Source organism: Juglans microcarpa x Juglans regia, chromosome 4S (genome assembly GCF_004785595.1).
Source record: "Juglans microcarpa x Juglans regia isolate MS1-56 chromosome 4S, Jm3101_v1.0, whole genome shotgun sequence".
Taxonomy (NCBI): Eukaryota; Viridiplantae; Streptophyta; class Magnoliopsida; order Fagales; family Juglandaceae; genus Juglans; species Juglans microcarpa x Juglans regia.
In genome coordinates, this window is record NC_054601.1 from 22,825,109 (window position 1) to 22,845,287 (window position 20,179).

General features: G+C 36.3%; 1 protein-coding gene and 1 pseudogene across 1 annotated transcript; both read right to left on the reverse strand.

Moving 5' to 3' along the window:
* Window positions 1-10,716: 10,716 nt before the first annotated feature.
* Window positions 10,717-20,121, reverse strand: LOC121262148 (annotated as a pseudogene).
* Window positions 12,218-13,710, reverse strand: LOC121261852 (myrcene synthase, chloroplastic-like). Its single transcript, XM_041164256.1, has 3 exons — window positions 13,351-13,710; window positions 12,869-13,139; window positions 12,218-12,442 (listed from the first exon to the last, which is right to left on the reverse strand). Exons 1-3 carry the CDS (start codon window positions 13,465-13,467, stop codon window positions 12,276-12,278), a joined length of 555 nt encoding a protein of 184 aa, XP_041020190.1. The 5' UTR covers window positions 13,468-13,710; the 3' UTR covers window positions 12,218-12,275.
* Window positions 20,122-20,179: the final 58 nt, after the last annotated feature.

Here is a 20,179-nt window from a genome sequence, read left to right on the forward strand (position 1 = left end):
AGATGGTCTCGTGCCGACTCCGTGGTCCTTCTGCTGGCGGGGACTAGAGGATGTCTGGCCACGTACGCGCTGGGCGCGGAACTGGGCATCGCTCGTTGCGTAGTGTGGGTGCTTGGCCATGTACGCGCTGGGCGCGGAACTGAGCACCGCTACGAAGTCAGGACGTGCGGATGGTCCATAGGGGAGGCCATGGTGCATATGGAAATCATGCATGGTGCATTTGGAATTAATGCACTATTTTCTGGGAAAATAGTGCGAGTTGGTTTTTGGATAAATCATTTTCTGGGAAAATGTTTTACGGATATTTTGGGCCAAAATGAGATTTTGGCGTGTGTTGGAAAATTATCATTTTCGGAAAAAATGATGTCTTGTGGAAAAATGCATATTTCATCATGTGCATGCATGTTAGTTGCATTTAATGCATTTTATATTACGTTGTTATTTGGGGTCATACTTACTTGCGTTACCATTTTGTGGTAACGCAGATTTTGATGCAGATGAGGAGGAGGAGGGCGAGCCTGAGGAGACGGCTTCTCCCGAGGAGTAATCTGGGATCACTCGTTTGTTTATTTGAAAACTATTGTAATATATTTTTATGGATTACTGTATAACTGCTATTTAAATCTTTACTGATGTTTGATTGTAAATAAATTTTGGTACTTAGTTGACTATCCGCTGCGTTATTTTATTTGTACACTGTTGCATATACATACACTGGCACTTCATTGGGATGTGTGACAGTGTTGTCACCATCCTGGCGTCTCAATCCCTGTGTATTTATATAAGGGGAATTGGGGGCGCCACAGGTGGTATTAGAGCAGTTCAGCTCTGGATAAAACCACATGTCCCTTAGGATAGTACCAGAAAATTGTTTTTATTATTATTTTAAAATAATAAAATTTTTGTTTAAGTGATGTAAGTTAAGTTATTTATTTTATATTATGAGTTTATTGCTATTTTATTTTATGTTAATTGATGTTATTTGATTTATTTTATTTTATTTTATTGCTTTAATTAGTGTTTACCTCTGATTGAGTATGGTTTTATTGGCTTTATTTATCTTATTGTATAATAATTCTGTTGTTTATTTATTTTATTGTATAATAATTTTGGTGTTTATTTATTTTATTGTATAATAATTTTGTTGTTTATTTATTTTATTGTATGTCATTTTAATTTAATTGTTTTATTTTATGGCGGATTATTTTATTGTTTTATTTATTTCATTGTGAACTACTTCATTGGTTTTATGCATTTTGTCGTATGTTATTTTATTTATGGAATTCTATTTTATTTTGTTTTGTTCGAAATTGAAAGGCGGGTTAAGGGTTATGTTATGACAGGAAGATGGTACGACTGAGAAGGCCATTGTTAGGCTTAAACATTGGTATAGTAGGCCTGAACTCTTGGTGATTGGTTGTTTTAATATCAAGGCTTGAACATCAGGGTCCGGGTGAATTCTTTGGATTAGGTACTCAAGTTGCTGCTAAGGTGGGGAATAGTTTTTAATTGCTTAGAATAATTGGGGTTTTAGGTTCTGTTGAATTTATGTAGTGAGTCTATGGGTAGGAGGTTGTAAGTTCAACGAATGTCAATGTTAGATTTATGAGAAGTTCATCTAAGGTTTGTGGCCCCATAGTTTTTTTGAAAATAAGTTAATGGGATTTAAGCTGGTAGGTTCAACAAGCAATTAAGAGATTACTTAGATTAGAAGTTTTTGATCTTGCCGACCTCGATAAGCAATTTGATAACATTTGGGGTTTTAGAATTTACAAGTTTTATAAGGCGAATGTTTTAGATTTAAGTTCATCGATCTTGAGGATTTCGGGAAATGATTTATATCTGGGTTAAGGTTTTAGAATTTCAGAGTTGAATGGCTGAATTAAAATAGGATTGATCTGAGTTAAGTTACTGATATGAGAATTTTTTTAGGGGAGAATTTCTTTGGAGATGGAAGATGTTGATCTAGTTCGGTTAATAATTGTTTTTAGCTTGAGGTTACAGTGACAGGTTAATGATTTAATCCATATCAATTTTAAGGATAATAGATGGTGATGATTTAAGAAATGATTCTTATTGATTTCGAGGATATAGGTTTAGTGATGGAAATGGTAATGATGATCACTTGCACATTTGGAGCATTTTTGGTTTTGGCTAAGGGTGCATGTGATCGATGCATGGTAGTGGTGAGTGTTTATGCATATTTCGGAGAGTTCAGGTCCTAGTCTCATTTTGGTTTGAAAGAAGTGGTTTTGGTAGGTGTGGAAGAGGAGTCGACACAATAGTAGTAATTTAAGAGACCTTGGCTTGGAGTTTTTGGTGAGTTGATCGAAGTGTGTAGTCGAGTGGGTTACTCAATGAAATCATGGTTGGGAATAGTTATTGTGATTATCTTCAAGAATTAATTGTGACTTGAGGTCACCTAGGAATTTAAATTTTTGAGGCTATACTTTCTTTTGGAGTTTGAGCATCTAGTTGGTTGAATGAACGTCATTGTTATTTAACTTGAAGAGAGATTGACGGGATGTCATGTATGGTGTGTGAAAAGATCTTTGAAGTTGAAGCTTAGGCATCAACAGCGGATAATATGATCAAGTATGTGGGGTAATAAAGCATTAGGATCCTTGGGTGCTTTGCAATGGCTTTTGGTAGATTGAAGATTTGATCAGTATGGTTTGCCCTAAGGTTTAATAGTGATGTGCTATTGAAGAAACTAATTGTGTTAATACTAGCTTATAGGAGTAGAAGTAGCTGGGCGAGTTACCAAGGAGGTTTTGTTAATGTTTTGGTGAAGTCAATGGTAGTTCATTGTGAGTTTAGTCACCGTTAGATTAGATGTTGTTTAGAATGTAGATGATGAGCTTTCGGGTTTAGGTTGTTAGGTAGAAGTCTCTAGGCACTCTTTTTTATTCGCTAGGTTGGAATTGAGTCTTTTAAAGTATGTTTCTTATCTTAGAGGAGATGAGTGTATTTTGGGTTGAGGTTGTTTATTTTCAATTTGGGATGCTGAGGTTGTTTGATATTGGGTTTCTGTCTTTGATCATGGATGTATTTTATAAAATTTGATTTTGATCAAGGCAGCTGGAGTTAGTTGAGGAATTTGAGTTATAACTCGTGGTTTTGGGAGAGAGAGTATTTTTCTACCAAATTGTGATAAGAGTTTTGGTTAGTAAGAATAGAGCCACCTTGTACTCGATGGTGTTAGTTTCATGAGGACGTAAGTTTTATGCATGTGGCGAATATCAGAGTGCGCAGCAGAAGCGTGGTATTTTTGTTGTAGTCAGGAGTTCAAATTGTGCTGATTTGAAGAATTAATGGTGACTTGAATTTTGAGAAGATACTTGTAATTGGAGATTAATCATTTGGTTGTGCAATTTGTTATTGATGGTTAACTTTGGAAGTGACTATTAGGTTACCAAAAGTAGAATTTAATGAAGGTTTAGAAGTTGGAGCATAGGAGTTGATTGCAGTTAGCACATAGTATTGTAAGGGCTTTTGATCATTGGAATTTTCTGGATGTGGTGTTAAGGTTATCGAGGAAATGAGATTTTGGATAGCACATTCACCCTGGGATTATGGGGCGTGATGTGTCATTGGGGGACTAAAATGAGTATGTTGGATATTGCCATGTTCATTGAGGAATGTGCCACGTGCCGTCAAGTTAAGGCTGAGCATCAAAAGACCTACTGGTAGACTTCAACCTCTCCCTATTCCTGAGTGGAAGTGGGATAATATTTCTATGGATTTTGTGGTAGGGTTGCCGAGGACTCCTAGTGGGAAGAACTCAATTTGGGTGATTGTGGATCGGTTGACCAAGAGTGCCCATTTCTTGCCTATAGTGACTCGTTGGGTAAGTTGACTCGGTTATATGTCAAGGAGATAGTGCGTTTGCATGGAATACCCAAGAGTATCATGTCAGATCGGGACTCGCGATTCACGTCCCATTTCTGGAAGAGTTTGCAGGCAGCATTAGGGCACTAAATTGAAGTTTAGTTCGGCGTATCACCCCCAAACAGACGGTTAATCAGAGCATACTATTCAAGCTTTTGAGGTTATGTTGTGGTCTTGTGTCATAGAATTTCATGGAAGTTGGGAGAATCATCTGCTACTATTTGAGTTTGCTTATAATGACAATTTTCATTCCTCCATTCAGATGGCCCCGTATGAAGCTTTGTATGGAAGGAAGTGTAGATCGCCCTTGTGTTGGGATGAAGTTGGCGAGAGCAAATTGTTGGGCCTGAGATAATTCAAGAAATGAAGGATCAAGTTCAGTTTATAAGGACTAAAATGGCGGAAGCGCAAAATCGCCAGAAGAGTTATGCAGATACAAGAAGAAGAGACTTATCATTTGAAGTAGGTGATTGGGTTTATCTTAAAGTCTCTCCTATGAAAGGCGTTAAGCGCTTTGGTAAGAAATGAAAGATTGGTCCAAGATATGATGGCCATTTTCAGATCGTAGAGAAGGTTGGGTTTGTTGCCTATAGAGTGGCCTTGCCGGACTATTTTGGTGGTATGTTCTTAGTCTGCTCTTAGTTGAATCTTATTCCTGTCTTAGTCTTAATGTTGACCTTGCCAATTTCGAGGACGAAATTTTATTTAAGGAGGGGAGGATGTAACACTCCGCATTTTAGTGTATTTTTACTAAAGGATTATTTTTATTTATTTAAAAATTTAGTCTCTTATTTTAAAATTGGTTGGATTTTTAATGAGTTTATTTCTATGATTTTAATTTGGTGAAAATTATTTTTATGTGCTTTCTTAATATTTATTTATTGTTATGCATTTAAATTGCTTTTAATATTTATTTAATTACTGTGAGATTTAATTATTTCAATTTGACTTTACCATTACGTTTAAATTATTTTATTTAACTTGAGGTTTTGAAATCGTTTCCGTTGGATCATTTTTATGACCCAAGTTATGAGAATTGGACCTTATTTCTTTTCCCTCTATTTTTCTTTTCCTTTTCTTTTTCTTTTCTTCTTTTCTTTTTTTTTTTTCTTTTCTTTTTCTCCTCCCTGATTTCCTTCCCGTGCGCGACACTCTCTCTCTCTCTCTCTCGCCGTGCATTCATCTCTCCCCCAGCCCGCCGCCATGCGCCGGCGGTGGTCGACACCGCCCGGCTCCTTCGCTCCCCCTGCCGCCGGCGACCAATCCCCATCAATTCCAGCTTCCCTCGAGCCACCGTGAGCCTCTACGCACGGCTGGAAGCCGCGACACTCTTTCCGCCGCTGCGCCGCCGTCGCACCACCATTGGCCACCATCTTCTTACCACATCATCCTTGACCTCTTGGCAACCCATTGGACCCAACCCCAGCTCCGATCCGCCACCGGTGAAGCTCCACCATCTACATTTCCGATTTGGGTATTTTGGTCTTCTACTGCCCATTGCGCCGCCACCCACGGCCAACCTCCACCATCACTAGCTTCACCGACCTCCCTAGGCCCTACCTTATCAATCTTGGGTCTTTGTTTGCCTCCGTTTGAAAGTTGGTATTTGTGACCCACGGCCACAGTGTATTTTACACTGTGGTGTTGCTCAAACGTCGCCTTTTTCAACTTCGTGATCCTTCGGAAATTGTTATATTGCCTTGTAAGTATTTCTCCAAAGAACTTTCGTAATTTAAATGTATTTTTGCACTAACCCATTTCACTGTATTTTTTGGCATGCCGGACTGAGTTCGAGGAGTTCGGGGGTCGGATGGATTTGTGATTGGAGTTGTTTGGTTGGTTTGATTTATTTGGTTTGGTTGTTGATGAGTTGTTTTGATTGGATTTGTTGGGACTGGTTATTAATCGACGTTGGATTTGTGTTGGTACATGTGCATTTCATTATTTCATGCATGATCATGTTTGTAAAGAAAACTGGATTTTCGTGTATTGCATTCATGTTCATGTGTTTATGAAAACTGGGTTTTCATGTGAGAATGGATTTTTGGTGCGTGTGTATCACGACCCCAAGCCGAGATGGGGTATTAACTCGGTGGAGCTCCTCTGGTTACTCGGGAACGGAATATACTGAGTAACGTCCCCTGGATTGTCGCCGGCCGACAATGGGATCGGACGAGATGGTCTCGTGCCGACTCCGTGGTCCTTCTGCTAGCGGGGACTAGAGGATGTCTGGCCACGTACGCGCTGGGCGCAGAACTGGGCATCGCTCGTTGCGTAGTGTGGGTGCTTGGCCATGTACGCGATGGGCGCGGAACTGAGCACCGCTATGAAGCCAGGACGTGCAGATAGTCCATAGGGGAGGCCATGGTTCATATGGAAATAATGCATGGTGCATTTGGAATTAATGCACTATTTTCTGAGAAAATAGTGCGAGTTGGTTTTTGGGTAAATCATTTTCTGGAAAAATGTTTTACAGATATTTTGGGCCAAAATGGGATTTTGGCGTGTGTTAGAAAATTATCATTTTCGGGAAAAATGATGTCTTGTGGAAAAATGCATATTTCATCATGTGCATGCATGTTAGTTGCATTTAATGCATTTTATATTACGTTGTTATTTGGGGTCATACTTACCTGCGATACCATTTTGTGGTAACGCAGATTTTGATGCAGATGAGGAGGAGGAGGGCGAGCCTGAGGAGACGGCTCCGCCCGAGGAGTGATCTGGGATCACTCGTTTGTTTATTTGAAAACTATTGTAATATATTTTTATAGATTACTGTATAACTGCTATTTAAATCTTTACTGATGTTTGATTGTAAATAAATTCTGGTACTTAGTTGATTATTCGCTGCGTTATTTTATTTGTACACTGTTGCATATACACACACTGGCACTTCGTTGGGATGTGTGACCGTGTTGTCACCATCCTGGCGTCTCGATCCCTGTGTATTTATATAAGGGAGATTGGAGGCGCCACAGATATCGACAAGTTTGGGAAGTGATGATATTTTAGGGTTACGAGATTTTTGGATTTTTAGGACAAACATGTTATTTTAGTATTTTTGGCTTAAATATCAAAATACGTGTTCGATTGGAAATTTACGAAAGTTACGTGACTATTTTATAAGTGATGATTGATACTCCCTTAGCACTGTTGTGAGAAAATTTAGAGAATTTAAAAAAGTCCAGTTAAGCAGAGTTCTTATGCTAGACTCTGTATAAAAGAAATAAAATGAGGTTGATTTTTAAAAAATTTACTTGTTTTCTTATGAAAATAAATTTGAAACAACATCAATGATTTGTTCTGCATTACTCATGAAATCTGTATAAAAGAGAAAAGTATTTATGTTATGACTGGTGTAGATATGAGCAATATTTTTGACATTTTGTTTCTGAATTCTGCAAAAAGAGTGAATATTGAATCTGAAAATTTGTGCATGATAACGTGAAAATGCTCTGAATCAAATTTGATTATGTGAAAATGATATGATTCTGTTCAGTATTCTTTTTTTATGTGATGTGACATCTGAAGAACTTTAGCATGACATTCTATTTTTGTATCTGGCTATGTTTCTACTCTGCTTTGCTTTCACCTAACCACAACTGTAAAACTGTGGCCTCTGTTTGGGTTTGTACCAAATGCTATCTCTGAGTGCACCCATTTTGGAAACAAAGTGGTTTTCTGTGTGGTTTTTCCTGTGTGCACACTCGACGCTCTAAGAATTGTAAGGGAAGATTCACTTCTGTCTCTATCCGATTTGGCCATTGGGGATAGCACAACCCTACCACGGGAGTTACACATGGCCTTTGTTCTGATATTATGCTCTGATACGATATGATATGATATGATGATGAGGTCCAGTTATGTTATGCCAAATTATTTTTGAATATGAATATTTTGAACTGTCGCTCTAATATTTTGAGAACATATTTTGGTTTTGCACTCTGAATTTTTTTTCTTTTTCTTTGCTCTATATTCTGAACTATGTGAAAAAGCTCATGTTTACTTATTAGTATATGTTTTCTGCTTACTGAGTTGTTGATAACTCACCCCTTATCTCCACAATATTTTAAAATGTTTTAGATGTTTCAGTTATGGATTAAGAATTGGAAGCATGGATAAGATTACGTGAGCATAGTGGATTAAGTACAAAGATTATTGGAAAATTTTATTTAGTAATTTTGTTTTGCTTTGTCGACTTGTTATCTTGGAAGGTTGATGTTTATTTTGAGATTTTTTGGTGTTTAGATTAATTATATTTGAGTAGTTGATTTGAAACAATGAGTTGTAGGTGTCATTAAAATTTTGGCGTCTATGACTGTATGGTTGGGAGATGATTTAAGGTAACATGAGCTAACTCGCTGGACCTCCGGGACCGGGACATTACAATTGGGTATTCGTGGAATGCACCGTTTGATGCAACGGAAAGGAATCTATAAGGGCTCTGTAGCAAATCGTTTTATTGCAGATTGGAACACATCGTTTTATTAATATTAAGACACACTGTTTTACTTGAAGACTTGCTGGTGGAACGCGGCATTTCACATCTTAGATATTTGCATTTTAAGTCTTTTGTAGTCATTTTATTTTCCGAAGTCAGTTATTTACTTTACACGTGTTATCTATTAATTGGGCTAGTTAGCTATTCCTGTAAATAATATGAGAGAAGGGGGTAAGCAGTGTTGAAATCATATGGAATTTGCTTGTTGTTGAACTTTTGGGAGGTTTAGGGATTGCCTCAAATCAACCCTATTATAAATACTATTTCTATTCACAGTTTCAATTTCACAAACACTTTCCATTCATTCCATAAATTCCATTACATTAATTAGATTCATTAGAATTGGTATATAGAGCCACCAACCTGATGGCCAAAGGCAGTCGTCATAAGTAGCAACAGGAAGCTCTTTAGAGGCAGCTAGAGACACAAGAGGAGACTATCCAAGAAATGCGTGAGAGGATCAATCATCTGGCTGACATTATGAGAACCCTTGTCACTAACCAAACCCAAATGACCATCCAAGAGCATCACCTAGAAAATGATCTGGAGGTCCAGGATCATCGTAGAGCCAATAACAGGGGGTGAGGTTGGAGTTCCCTCACTTTGAAGGGGAGAACCCAACAACTTGGATCTTCAAAGCTACCCATTACTTTAATTTCCATCAGACCCTTCCTTCTCAAAGATTACTTACGGCCTTATACCACATGGAAGGGGTGGCCTTAACACGGTACAAGGACGCCTTCGACAGTGGGCAGTTCACCACTTGGGAGATGTTCACTAGGGCTTTGTTGATACGCTTTGGCCCTATAGCATATGACAACCCCACGGAGGCCCTCACGAGACTTAAACAAATAACGTATGTGGTTGCGTATAAGGCCTAACTTGATGCTCTCTCCAACCATCTTAAAGGACTTTCAAATTCACATAAGTTAAGTTGTTTCCTTAGCAACCTAAATGATGAAATCTGGCTTCCCATTAAGATGCTTAATCTTGAGAATCTCATTGCTGCGTTTGTTCTAGCAAAGATTCAAGAAGAGTATCTAGCCAGTGTAAGAAAATATGTGAAAGGATTGGGGGGGGGGGGGGGGGGGGGGGGGGGGGGGGGGGGGGGGGGATAAGGGCACACTCATTCTGGCAATATCGTGAACCAGTGGTCTCCACAAGTTGATACCACCAACAAAATTCAGAAGTATCCCACACAACCCAAAAAGATCTCCTCAGTACAAATGGATGAGAATGGGAAGAAGAAGTGCAGGACGCTTGCACATTCTATAACTACAAACATTATTTCTCAAAGACAGTAAATAGCTGGCCAGGATAAGCAATGTCGGCATTAAGATGATCATCAGAATTCTGGCTAGACATTAGTACACCATATATAGATGCATACATAGCTTCATTTTTTTTTCTTTTTTTATGAAGAGCCGGTAGTCACACACATAGCGGCCCCGTCCCAAGTTTATTAAAAATTCCTTACTTATGGTAGAGGAAAACCCTGGTAACATCATTACACTCGGGCTTACAGGATAAAACACTATAAACTAACCCAAAACCAAGTGTCAAAATAAGCCAAAGCCAAAAAACAAATTCTAACAAGCCTGAGCCAAAAAATTGAAAAGACTAAACAAGCAGCAACTCAATGAACCAGCGTGCTGAGCGTAAATCAAATTGACGTAAAGCCGTATACGTGAGCAGCAAACCACATTGACGTAAATCAACGTGAACGTAAATGTTAACATGAATCAGCGTAAATCAACGTAAACATAAGGCTAACAATTGCACCAAGAGAAAAACAAACAGCTCAATGACCCCTCAAGTAAGGCAAGGCCAATTTATCCGTTCTAATCAATCCTTTAAACTGCTTTGGAACATGCAAAAGAGATCTCCAAACCAAGGTCAAACCTTCAGCACCCATTTTAGCTAAATAGTCAACTGGCGCATTTCCATTTCGATAAATATGATTAATAACAAAATCTCCACCTTCGTACAATCTTATCGCCTCCTTCCAGAAATCTTCTTAGTACCACACTCGATTCACAATGCTTCATCTGAATCCAAGTTACACAAACTAAGGATTCAGACTCAATGTCCACCTGATGCAGAAATCCACACCTGATGCATACATAGCTTGGAGATAATATTTTAATTTATTATCGCACTAATAGTTTTAATTTTGAGAACAGATTAAGCTAGCTAGACCATTAATCCTAGAATATATGGCCCTCAATTTAACGAGTTTTTCAAGATTAGACACAAATTTCCGAACGGCCGAGCGCAATATTCTCTCGAATGGAAGTTATTAAAAGGACTGATTACAATTATTTTTAATTCAAATGCTTTATTAAATGCATGGAGAAAACATTTCCCAATGACTCAAGTACTACATGAAGTACTATTATCGACGCATACATTGCTCCTCACAAACTGAGGTATTAGCTAGCCACCATGATTTATTTTTGTGGAGTTTAGATAGTATTAGAGCTAGCTGATACAAACATACTAAATTCATTTACGTAAAGGAATGGGATTAATAAGCAATGATAATACATTATCCCTAGTCTCGCGGTCTTGTGTACCATGCCCATCCCCGTATTGGTATATGCACTGGGCCGTCCTTGCCAAATTCATTGCATATTCCATAAACGCTTGTGAGAACGAAGAACTAGTAGCTCGTTCTTTGTTCATCTTCTTCCATGCTTCGCTGATCAAATATCTTATGTGCTCACGAGCGTCTTTTTCACTGGCACCAGTTTCGTTCATATAACATTGAATTGATTTAGGAATATCACCTCTCTTTAATTCAATCTGAGTTTCAAAGCATCATGTGTACGAGAATATTATTTTCTCAACAGATTAGAGTGATGTAATTGAAATAATTTCTTATGAAACCCCAAGGAATGTGCAATTTACATACCGAGGATGTGCCAAGATCATTTGCAAGTCGTAAAATCATTGAGGACCAATAGATTATATTAGTCATGTTATCTTCCATAGATGCCAAGGATTCCTTTGTCATTGGAAATGTGGTAAAACAATACGCATGTGCAAGAATAACCGGTCCCGATATTGAAATCCATGCATTCTGAGAGTATTCTTGAAGTGAAGGTGTATATCCCATGTAGTACCACTTTGCCTCCACCAAGTAAGATCTACATTGATCTATCCACTGAAACATTTAGAGTAAAACATTAATGAACTAGAAGAAGTATACATTCACATACTTAACAAACAAACAAAATAACTCTTCTCTGTAACTTCTCCGTCCTCTTTAAGCCCATACCAATACTCCGTGATCCATCCTCCCACACTCAAGAAGTTCTAGAAGAAAGCGACTTCATGGAGGTTTCTCCCCTTCCATTTCGTCTTACTCTTATCTTATTCCTCCTTTCAACGTCGTCTCCATAGCATAGCTAGGTGAAGTTCTTTTTTCTCTCTCCATCTTCCTTACCGACAATCCTTTCTCTCTTGCTTTTTTGCCATTTCTATTAATTGTCCCCACCACCTCTGTCCTGTACTATCCACACTGTAGGTGACTACTACTTATACTGATACCAACACCACCCATATCAATGTCCAGATAATTTGTTACTACAACCTATTATTACGAGAAAAACAGATTTTTGTAATTAATTTATTACAATCAAAAAATTATTTGCAACTAAAATTACTTACAAATAATCATTTTACTGAAATTAACTGATCACAAAAATCTATTTTTCTTGTAGTACATGCTTGTCAAATCTGAATCCATACTCTTTATATTTGGAGCTTGCAGATTTTGTTGTTCCGGCCTTCTTCATTTTTTGCTTGTACCATGTTGAAATCCAATTCTGCAAGTTCTAACAAGACAGGGTTCATGCCTACTTCCCTCCTATATGTATCAATGAACCACCTTGCTTCCAACCTTAATTAGCATCCTCCAATGCAATGGAAGCTCTAGCGCATGGCCGACAAAAGTAGAAAGATTTTGACTTTTGTTTTGCTCCATGTACTCCTTGAGTTGCTTTGACGCAAACGCTCTTGCTTCATCCAAGATAGTTTCGCCTTCTATAGAAAGGAATGAGGCTTCAAATAAGTATAGCAATCCCTTAGGATCATCACATAGGCTTGCCTTGAATTTCCCCTTTTTATTCATGAAAATATATAGAAAATTTCTGCAATAGACAAAACTCACTTATTATTAATAATAATCTATAAATGATGGGTTAACTAATTAAGGTCTCGTTTATTTTCACAGTTCATCTCATCTCATCATTACAACTTTATCAAATTTTCACATAAAATAAAATAAACAATTCAACTTTTTCAAATTTCAAAATAAAAATAATATTAAAAAAATATATTCTAACAATAGTTTATTCAACTTTTTAACTTTAATCTCAACTCATCTCATCTGCAAAAACAAACGAGACCTAAGCTTCCTATTATTTTTATTTATTTCTATCAAAGCATGAGTAGAATTTGGTTGTTTACCTTGAGGGACACTATATCCATGCTGTCTTAGTAGCCTAAATTCAAGTGAAGTGGCGTATAAATTCTCCTTCTTGCAAATATCACCAGCTTGATGAATTGTGTTGTATATAGCTTCCAATGTCCTCTTTACTTCATCCTCAAAGTGATACGATAATCCAAGTTTTTGTAATACATCGATCAGCTCAAGTTTCTCTAATGGATCTACCACTTTGTGAAACATTCTCCAAACTTCTGCCTTCAACTGATCAGCTCGTCTAGTGTATGACTCCCCCTTGAAATTCAAAATTTTCATTACTGATAGATTAATTAATTAAACAAGAATAATGATATTAATATAGTACTCAATTATTTACAATATGTTCTACAACCAGAAAATGTGACATTATTAAAATATAGTTGTAAAAAGAATTGTATAGGTACCACTACTCATAAAAAAAGAAACAATAACATATATAAATTCCATTAATAATCAGATGTAGTACCACATATTCGCTAGTCAATGACAAGATGTAGTCGTCCTTCCACAAGGCAGGCTGATAGTTAGCAGCTCGGCGAGTAGTAACGGGACTGTCAGAGATTTCATTAACAGTACTGGCCATGCACCGGAGGCTGGACGAGAATTAACGGTAACACTTGTGTATGCATTTTTGGTTGTTATATGAGAGATCATGGGAGTTTTAGACGGGAAATATTGTCTAGCGAAATTGCTAACAGGGAGCGAACTAAGAGTGTGAAGAGCCATTGAGAAAGGCATTTAATTAGTAGAAGTTGTACTTCACAGTATATATGGTTTTGGATGGGACTGATTGGATAATTACTTGGCAGCATATACTTCATACATGCATGGCTTTATATATACACCATTGGCTGAATATTATAATATTTTATTATTATTTTTCATAATTTTTTTATATTTTTTATTATTATTTAATATTTTATTATACTTATTCATCACATTTTCATTACTATTCACGTAACATTTCGTCCAAATTAGTGTACCCTAAGGGTGTGTTTGGATGTTGAAATGAGTTGAATTGAGTTGAGTTGTGGTAATAAAATATTGTTAGAATATTATTTTTTAATATTATTATTATTTTGAAATTTGAAAAAATTGAATTGATTATTATATTTTGTATTGAGATTTGAAAAAATTGTAATAATGAATTGAGATAAGTTGAAGTGAGTTTGGTAACCAAACGCACTCTAAATCTTATTTGTTGGAGACAAGAGTGGACATTATCGATCCATTACTTATTAACTAATTTTAAGTACTGTTGTCATTTCACTCTTATCTTTGATGTGCTTTTGATATGTCACCAAAATAATGTGCTAGGAGCCGTACCATTCTGTTATGGCTTTTTGATGTGTCCCGATGTGGTTATGATAAAATATAATTTTTTTAATAATTAAAAAAATATTTTTTAATGTCGTTATGAATTAATCTTTTTCAAAAATGCTTAAGAATATTAAAAAAAATGTATGAAAAACTCTCCTAAGATGGCCAAATGCCTTTATTTTTTCTCATAATATTTTTACATCCTTAAAAAATTTTAAAAAAATAATTGATAACATCATTAAAAAATATTATAAAAATTAAAAAAATATCGATAGATACTCTCAAAATCTAGCCTTGGGACCCAAGCATTTATGTAAAAGATCTGCTGCGAATCAATAAAGCATGCCACTCTCAATATTCTATATGTAAATACCTTGAGAAGGCCGACAGTTTCTTAGGAACGGCCGATACGGCAATAATTTTAAAGGTGGTGATAGATTTACTATCTATTTACTATATATTTATTATTTATAATATTTTTATTTTTTAATCATTTTATTTAAAGTATTTTTTAACATTTTTAATTATTAAAAAAAATAAAAAGAATTTTATTATGTATAAGTAAGTTTACGTACTAATCTACGTATTAATGTATTAATATTGTTGTCTTCATATTTTAAATTTAAATTAGCACTATTTTCAATAAAATCTATTTTCTGACCAATTATATTGAATGTGTATACGAATTAGTGCGTAGAATCGCTTATAATTAAATTTTTCTAAATATATAAACTTACTACTAATTAATTTCTTAACTATTAAGTAAAATTAAAAAATTAAAAAAAATTAAATATAAAAAAAATAATAAATAAGTAGTAAGAGAGTAGTAACCCTATTATTTGCGTAATTTCAATTATACAATTCATGCAAAAGAAAGTTCTTTAAATTAAACCATTAAATTAAACACAATCCTTTTCCTCTCTCTCTCTCTGCATATTTAGGCTATATTTTTGCTGTTGTAGAAATATTTTTCTAGCCTTGATCATCTATTGCGCTACAGCTCACAGCAACCACGACACATTGGGTTTTCACATTCCTCTCTCCGTTCATGTTAATTTCACACCATAATTTCCTCTCCTCAAATCACCATATATAAACCACCATCATTTTGCCCTTAAACACAGGCCACGCACTTGCGCAACTGCTTCACCTCTCTATCATCTCGCTAACCAACTTCTGATCACCACCCCATACCCACCTGACAAAAGAACAAGTGGTGATCACCACGTGCCGCCACCTATCTTCCTCTATATTAAGTACAACTCATGCTACTTGCTGCTCCAAACAAGTACTCCAATGTCACTTAGGCACCAGATTTGAGTGTGTTTTTTTTTTTATATATATATATTTTTTATGTAGGTACTCGGAAGCTTGATCTATCAAGGATTTCGAAGATTTCAGCTTCTCATTCACTTTTTAAGAGCATGTATGTATTTTCTTTTGCACAGAAGTGACTTTTCTCCACCCATCATATTCGAGAAGACACAAGATGTGGGATTGGAGATTTTTAAAAATTGTCTCAATACAATTAGACTCAATGCTTACCCTTCTATCACAGAAACCTTGTAACGTTCTTAATAACAAGAACACTACAGCACTGCTTGGAACGAACACCAAATCCCAAGAATTGCAAGAACAGTTAAGGAAGAATACAAAGAATACAAACACAAAGTGATCAAACACAAGATTCCATTGATGAACCTTGACAGGGAATTTTCGAGGAACTCCCAACCTCCCAAGACTCAAAGCTTCAATGATCAAAGACGAAAGTCGACACAAGCCATACAACTACTTTTATAATCGTAGAGCATGAAGGAATCTCAAAATACAAAACTAAAAACATGAAACGCAGCTTATACAACTAACAACTCAAACGTACCGTTTAACTAAACTCACTCAAAATACAAACACACTAAACGACACTTACAAAACAAAAGCTTATCAACTAAAAACCCTTTGCTACAAGTGGCCTATTGCCCAAAACTCACTATATCACTAATTCGAGAGTTAAAGTCATTATTCAGCTTCTTCAACCTCCTTTTCTTCACCTCCTATTACAAGTTTCACCTCATCACAGCATCACAACCCTTCTCCTCTCTTCAAGATCATGCCCCTAAGCACCCATGACAATCTCCACCTCTTCAAGGCCTTGCCCACAAGGCACCCGTGACAATTATAAAATAGTGCCCACCAAATGAGGATATAGAGACCTCAGTTTGTACAATAATTTCCACAAATATCCTCCACTTCAGCTCCTACCCACTTAACCAGTACCTCAGTAGCAGCACAATTGCCTATTTTCTTCATTCGTCTTTCAAAAATTCTTTCAGGCTTGGGTTGGATAGTACCTTAATCATCAACTGGAGGAAGAGTAGGCAAAGGGAAAATCTGATCCCCTAATTTATTCTTAAGACATGACATATGGAAAACTGGATGAATTTTCAATGTGGGTGGCAAATTCAACTTATAAGCAACTTGGCCAATCTTTTGAATGACTTGAAAAGGACCACAGTATCAAGAGACAAGTTTCATGTTGTGTCTCATGGCCATTGATTTCTGCCTATAAGGCTGGAGTTTAAGAAAAACTCAATCTCCTTGCTCAAAAGTTCTTTCTGATCTCTTGCTATCAGCATACACTTTCATTTTGTCTTGAGTCTTCTTCAAATTTTCTTTCAAGATTAAGGACAAAATATGTTCTCTAGTCTTCAAGTGTTGATCTACTACAGCATTAGCAGTAGTACCTGCCACATAAGAGAGTAATCTTGGTGATGGCATCCCATAAAAGGCTCTCAATGTGGATGATAAAATTCGTAGTATTGGCATTCCCTTAGTTTCAAAATGTAACTGTTGTTCACAAGGGGAATATGAGGACTTAGATCAGGTATTGGCAACAGGTGAAGTGGCAAGGATTATTTGGAAGAGATGTGCTTTACAAGTGGGGTTCCTTAGATATCAACATTGCACGTGGAAGCAAATTGTCTATGCTTGGTTTGCTAGAGCCTCCAAAGCATCAGCAACAGGTCAACTTATGGGCCTTATTCCTTCTATTGTTACTTGGAGGCTTTGGCTTCGATGGTGTAGAGCTCACATGGAAGGAAAATGGGAATCGGTGGAGGACATATGGCGAAGTATTAAATTTTGGCTTGTTAAATAAGCGAGAAATTGAAGATTTTGAAGCCATTATCTCAGCACGATGAGATTTTATTGGCTAATTTAAATATTCCCTACAAGCCAAAGACATGTGGACCTAGTCAGATAGTGTGCTGGAGCCGTCCAAGGGAATGTTGGGTGAAATTAAATATAGATGGCAGTAGTAGGGAAAGTTTGAAGAAGGCAGGTGCGGGTGGGCTAATATGTGATTCATCAGGTAATTTGGTGCTTGCTTTTTCTGTCCCTCTAGAGTATGGTACTAATAATTATGTTGAATTCATGTCCCTATTACATAGTGTTAGACATTTGAGGAGATTGGGTTTTACTAATGTGGAAATAGAGATGGATTCTATGGTTGTTGTAAATTGGATAGTTGCCTCTAATTGTCCCATTTGGTACCTAGAAGATTATTGGATTGAGCTCATGGAGTTGCTTCAGGATTTTAATTTCAGAATACGGCATGTCTATAGGCAAGGAAATAGCCCAACAGATTTCTTAGCAAAGCTGGCATCTGATGGTTGCGCTGCTACATGGGAGTCCTTGGCTTTTGTCCCTTCTTTGTTAAGAGGTTTGATTAGGATTGATAACCTGGGTCATCTTCCATATATTAGAATATGATTTAGAGTGATGGTTTTATTGTTAATTGTTGTTTGTTAGTTTTGTAAGGTCTTAGTTTGTTTGTGTACTGTTTAGATTTATTTGAATAATGGTTTTCATACCTAGTTTGGGAGTTTATGTTTATTGTAAGCCTCAAATGTTTGATTGTAACCACGATTTTTCTCCGCTATAAGTAAGGACTATCAATAAACTTGGAGTACCGTCCTCTTCTATAAAATAATAATAATAATAATAATAATAATAATACACCAGCATATTATAGTGTTGAGCAAAAATTCAAAAATTCGTCTTCGAATCCGATTCCGCTCCAACTCAATCCATTCTGACTTTGCTCCGACTCTGTTCCGACTTCGCTTTGTCTAATAACATATAATTAGACACTAGAAATAATATGTAATACTATAATATAACATATAATAATTGGACACTATAGTATAAATCTAGCATAAAAATAAGTTAGTATTAGTATAGAAGTAAGTTAGCGGCTAATGATTTAGTTTTAGTTTTTAATTTTTGAAAGAATTAAAATTGAAAGCCCAAAAAAATTCTTTTTTAAAAACTGGCTAAATATGAAGTTAAAAAAGAAGCAAAAAAAAAAAGTCCAAATTCGGCTCTACTCCGACTCCACTCTGAGAGCCGGAGTCGGATCGAAACCTATACAAGTCGGAGTCGAAATTGAGTTTAGGGAATCTGATTTCGACTATGTCGATGCTCACCCCTTGCACAATACAGAACATATTTAAAAAATTAGGGACATAATCATGAATTTAGAAGTCAATGTCTTACATCTCTCTCCAATTAAAAGAGAAGATATTCTCTCTTAAATTCTCCCTTCTCCTTTAACATAACCAACTCCACCCCCCTTTCTTCGAGAAGTTTTAGAAGAAAGTTTCTTTTTGGGTGGCATCTCCCCCTCCTTTTCCTTTTTACCCTTCTCTTTCTCTCTTCTCTAGCCTCCATATATAGGATATTTAGTAGAAATTTTTTTTCTTTTTGTTTCCATCTCCACCACCTACAACGCCTTTTTGCCTAACATTTTTTTCTCCTACCTACCTCCACCACCTCTTTCCTATATCCATCCTCACTCTTGTTTTTGCTACTCCTACTTTTACAAAACAATATCAAGGAGATTGTGATCTGTCTCCACTATTGTTGGCAACCTATATCTAAAGTTGGAGTGCAGATCTTCTTCGATCACTCATCTCCACTCAAAATAACTGCACACTGCTCATGTGTCATCAAAGCTTTGAGTTTTCTACAAAAGCTTTACCTCAAACCGGACAAATAGATTAATTCTCTATTGTAGCCTTTTTTTTTTTTTTTCACAAAACAAATTAAAAGCAGCATTTAAGCAAAGAGTATATGGGACAAGAACAGTCTTGTGGTTCCATTTCCCTTACTTTTTAGCTGCTGTCTTTTTAAAATTAGGCCTCAGCTCTCCTTTTGTATCTTTGTCTATACTAATTATGTTAATCTATTAGTATATTAAAAATAATATTCAAGATCTTACTGTTTTTCTAAGGTATTGAACTACTACTCGAATCCAGGTTCCTTGAGGATGTCAAAACCCATTTCATTAACGGAATTGTTGAGAGCAAGTATGGCCGGAGCTGATCAATAAACATGATAGCACACTAGAATCACAACGAGCACACTTAAGTATACATAAAATAGCCCTCTATGAAATAGTAAATCATTGTATTGCCATTAGTACGCGCGTACCCCTCAATAGAATCCGTGAACAACACAAGTTCTTCCAAAGTTGCATATACATCATAAATATCATCTATTATTATTATCGTGGAAATGACCTTTTTTGTCATTCTCTGCAATATCCAAACTATTAAGTCTCACATTGTTTAAAAATGACTATTGTATTGTCTTGGCCTCCTATATAAAGGTTGGCCTAGAAGACCAAGGTAATCAAAAATACAACTCGGCCTAGGAGATCAAGACAATAAAAAATACAACTCTAATGAGTTTATATTTTTTTTAATAAAATTTATAATTATATTATATTATAATTTGGGTCTAAAAAAAATTTAGACGCAAAAAACTTATAGATCCAAAGAATCATTGGGTTGAGCAGGGGTAGGGGCGGGGTGCGGTTTGGGCCCCCCACCTCCCGGGGGCGGGGTGTTGGTTGCATGCAGGTAGCACCCCTATAAAACAGGTTCTATAAGAAATAATTGTTCATTCCTTATAAA

What these genes read in the sequence shown, in the direction of transcription:
- LOC121261852 (XM_041164256.1), bottom strand. Translation starts at nt 13,467, where the DNA reads ATGGCCAGTACTGTTAATGAAATCTCTGACAGTCCCGTTACTACTCGC. An exon ending in CATTGACTAGCGAATATGTG is followed by an intron (nt 13,140 to 13,350) that starts GTACTACATCTG and finishes TTGAATTTCAAG; the next exon opens with GGGGAGTCATACACTAGACG. An exon ending in TGGATATAGTGTCCCTCAAG is followed by an intron (nt 12,443 to 12,868) that starts GTAAACAACCAA and finishes TCCTTTCTATAG; the next exon opens with AAGGCGAAACTATCTTGGAT.